Source organism: Coptis chinensis, chromosome 1, assembly GCF_015680905.1.
Source record: "Coptis chinensis isolate HL-2020 chromosome 1, ASM1568090v1, whole genome shotgun sequence".
In the NCBI taxonomy this organism is placed as follows: Eukaryota; Viridiplantae; Streptophyta; class Magnoliopsida; order Ranunculales; family Ranunculaceae; genus Coptis; species Coptis chinensis.
The window spans coordinates 37,467,243-37,471,648 of record NC_141456.1 but is presented as its reverse complement, the minus strand read 5'-3'; the positions used below and the strand labels follow the sequence as shown (position 1 = coordinate 37,471,648).

Below are 4,406 nucleotides of genomic sequence, written 5' to 3'. Positions count from 1 at the left end.
ATTTTAGTTTTTATATAGTGACTAGTTGTGGCTCACCCTCACCCAATTTCCTGGCTCCGCCACTGCCGCTCTTTAAAGTATGAAGATAGCTTATTAGCAAAGTCTGTAAAATTTTTGGGTGATGATACTAGAAGTCTGGAACTCGAATCTTGCCAGCATCAAAAAGTTACCGATCTCATTTAAAAACAGATTTGCCAAAATATATATATATATATATATATATATATATATATATATATATATATATATATATTGTTTTCACGGAGACGTGCTGCCATTCATGTTCACATGACTCCAGTCATCATTGGGACGAGATAAACTATAGAAATTGAATTTGGTACACTGTCTACAAAGTATTAACTTGCAAGTTGCAAAGTAGATTTTTGTTGCTTGCTTAATAGGATTTAAATGCTGCCATGCCAAATTGCCATATGTACAACTTATCCATTTTCCAAATGGTCCCTTGCTCGTGACACTTTCATAAAATCCATGAAGAAGTGGCCACCTTTAAATTTGTAGGAATAATCAGCTCGACACACCCACGCGAAATTTCAATTCATATATTTATTTCATTAATTCTTATAAAACATTTTCTGTAAATATCTATTTCTTTTTTGAATGATGATTTCTTCTTGTTAAGATCGTGATATCCACATAACCAAAAATATTTGAAGAGATTGTGCAGAAACTCGACTACACAAAGATCAGAAATGTGGCTTTGGTAAACCAAAATGTGAATTTTTCGCAATAGCCATATTTTGGGCTAAATGATCAACCTCCCTAAATATCAAAATTTTGCCATGTAACAGCAAGCAACGGTTTTGTATTGATCCTTCTCAAGGGCCACTACATCTCTTTGTAACCTTTTCTTTTCTTCTTTTCTTTATAATACAACTGCTCACCTTAGCTATAAAAAGAAAAAGAAAAATCACAAAATATAAACTACCACATAGGCACAAAAAATCACACATTAGCAGGAAAGGTTGGTGGATGATCTTAACAGCCACATAGGCACACCGTGTTTATTTAATTGACGGTGATTAGAAACTGTTTCAAAAGTACGTTTATTATTAGCATTTTTGCACTTTTGGCGAAGTGTTAACTGTATGATTTTTCTTTTTCTGTTGCTTTAGTTTAAATTTTATTTTGACATTTTTGTCTGCCTCTCTTCCCTTTAGCAAAGAGGTGAAAAGGATTTCACATTGTATATTAAACTCTTTTAACTTCATCTCACGCATCCATCCAGATTTTTTATAAATAACTATCATCTGTTCCAAACCAATTCATATTTCCATCTGAAGAAGCATAGTTGCCCAGCCAGGTGTGTGGGCGGAGTTAAATTGGATCTAGGTTCCCTGCTTTCGAAGAATGCTTTAATTAGGTCCTACCACTAGTCCACTAGTAACAATAATGGACGCCATGTCCTCTTCCCTTCTCACAAACGCATTCCGCCACCCAAAATGCATCCGATCTTCATCTAAGTTCAATACAACATCTCCTTCTCTACCTCACAAGTACATCACTACTACCCCTTCCTTCCACATCTCCTCCGCTCTTGTTATTCAGCAAGACAAACCCCAAGAAGACCCTGAATCAAGTTCGACCACTCTTACTAATGAGCCAACATCAGCACTGCATCAACAAACAGTCATAGGTAGACGTAGTCCTAGTGCCGCAACAGTAACAAAAACGTCCACGAAGGCACCAGCACGATCACAACATTCTAAGAAGAGTCGTCGGACAGCACCACTGCAAACAAGCACCACGTCCATGTTATTTAGCGCATTGGATGACATTGTGAACAACTTTATCGACCCTCCTCTTCGTCCCTCCGTCGATCCAAAGCATGTACTCTCAAACAACTTTGCTCCCGTCGAGGAGCTTCCTCCTACAGATTGTCCCTTGATTGAGGGTACTCTGCCATCGTGCCTAGACGGTGCCTACATCCGAAATGGACCGAATCCGCAGTACCTCCCTAAAGGACCATATCACCTATTTGATGGTGATGGCATGCTGCACTCCATCAGGATATCAAATGGGCGTGCCACTCTCTGCAGCCGCTACGTTGAGACCTATAAATACAAAATCGAGACTGAAACTGGCTCTCCGGTTTTTCCAAATGTATTCTCTGGATTCAATGGCCTCCCTGCCATGGCTGCACGCGGAGCTCTCTCAGCTGCAAGAGTCTTGTCTGGCCAATTCAATTTAACCAATGGCATTGGTCTAGCCAACACAAGTCTTGCTTTCATTGGTGACAAACTCTTTGCCTTAGGAGAGTCTGACCTCCCTTATCAAATTCGAGTCACTTCAGATGGCGATATAGTGACAATTAGACGCCATAATTTTGGCGGCGAAGTCTCTTCCATGAGCAGCATGACGGCTCACCCTAAAATAGATGCACAGACAGGCGAGACTTTTGCATTCCGGTATAGCCCGATGCCTCCCTTTCTTACCTATTTTCGAATTGATGAAAATGGATCAAAGCAGCCAGACGTTCCCATATACACCTTGACAAGCCCAGCATTTATCCATGATTTTGCGATCACAAAAAAGCATGCAATTTTCGCAGATATACAAATAGGTATGACTACCAATCCATTGGAGCTATTAGGAGGTAGTGGATCAGTGGTCGGAGCAGACAAAAAGAAGGTACCAAGGATAGGTGTGATCCCAAGATACGCAAGCGATGAGTCAGAAATGAAATGGTTTGACGTGCCAGGATTCAACATCATCCATGCCATTAATGCCTGGGACGAAGAGGATAGTATAGTGCTTGTAGCACCAAACATACTCTCTGTAGAGCACACCTTAGAGAGGATGGAGCTGATCCATGCGTCGGTTGAGAAAGTAAGGATAAACCTTAAGACTGGGATGATAACGAGATCTCCAATATCCACCAAGAATCTTGATTTTGGTGTTATCAACCCGGCCTTCATGGGTAGGAAGAATAAGTATGGTTACCTTGCGGTGGGAGACCCAATGCCAAAAATATCAGGGGTAGTGAAGTTAGATTGGTCAATCAGAGGAGGAAGGGAAGTAGGTTGTAGAATGTTCGGTAATGGGTGCTACGGAGGGGAGCCATTCTTTGTACCTAAAACAAAGGACCAACAGAATACCGACGAATTGGAAGAGGACGACGGGTACTTGGTAACGTATGTGCATGATGAGAATTCAGGGGAGTCTAGGTTCTTGGTGATGGATGCTCAATCACCAACTCTAGACATTGTAGCATCAGTCAAGCTTCCCCGGCGGGTACCTTACGGCTTCCATGGGCTCTTTGTGAGGGACACTGATCTCACAAAGCTGTAAAAAGTTAGCAGTTGAATAAATAAAGTAACACCCCAGAAGTCAAAGCAATGGTCCCCGTCCCTTAGAAGCATAATGACGGTTGTGCTTTAGTAATTAGTATATTAATCAGTAGTGGGCAAATACACGAATTTATTAAATATTTTGTGTGCTGAAAAGGTTTTATAAAATGTCTCACACAATTTTCGAATCAGAATATGTTTTTATTGAAAATAAACTTAAATACGTCAAAGAGTAGCGATTATAGTACATAAGTACTTGGAAACTAAGGGATCAAATTGAGAAAACCCTTTCACTTTGTGGTTAAGGATATTAAGTCGTAATTTTCAAATAAAATTATCTTAAACTCGATCTAACTTGTATAATGGTTTTCTTAGATTTATGGTGATTTAGCGGTAAATCATCACCGCTCAGCTTACGTAATTATGTGTACAAATTACTAAAATATCTATCAAATCACTAAAACAGATTGATTGTTTATATATCCTCAAAGAATGCACTACTCCCACTTAAAAAGATTTATCACATGAACGTGTTCTACGATGAATTGATGAATACAAAAAAAATTCTCTTTCAAGAAAATGTGTTCACCTACTTAAAATAATCCCCCAAGTATTTTCTCTTTTTCTAGGTGATTGTTTGTATACATGCAAAATATACTTATTCAATTCCAACATGAATAACAGAGAAGATCATGTCATTCTATGTCTTTCATCAATGTGAACATATCAAAGTGTTAACGTAAGATTGGTTGGGTAAAATGAGTAATGGCCATTAATTTTCATATTTGAACAATCTAATAATCAAATGGATAGAAGAAGAGTGTGTCTTTCAAATAACATTCCATTTTCCAAACTTGAAGCTTCTAACACACTTTGAACTAACTTACAATAAAATGTTCAAATATTCCATTTTATTCCACATTTTTCCTTATTTCTTATAGTAGATTTATCTATCTCAATGTTTCTGCAAGCACATTGCAAAACAAAGTTCAGATAAATAAATAGTACCACAAAGTTCTTCCAATATTGTACTAATATTGAAAGGATTAAGTTTGATGGTATCAATAAAGTGCCACAAAAATAATTATAACAATAATT

The 4,406-nt window shown here is 38.1% G+C and overlaps 1 protein-coding gene across 1 annotated transcript; it reads left to right on the top strand.

Moving 5' to 3' along the window:
• The first annotated feature begins 869 nt into the window (after positions 1–869).
• Positions 870–3,523, top strand: NCED4 (nine-cis-epoxycarotenoid dioxygenase 4). The gene has a single exon (XM_086600043.1). The coding sequence runs from the start codon at positions 1,411–1,413 to the stop codon at positions 3,307–3,309; it is 1,899 nt and encodes a 632-aa protein (XP_086456169.1). The 5' UTR covers positions 870–1,410; the 3' UTR covers positions 3,310–3,523.
• The last annotated feature ends 883 nt before the right edge of the window (positions 3,524–4,406 follow it).

Coding starts and splice junctions, on each gene's coding strand:
- NCED4 (XM_086600043.1), top strand. CDS start 1,411: ATGGACGCCATGTCCTCTTCCCTTCTCACAAACGCATTCCGCCACCCA.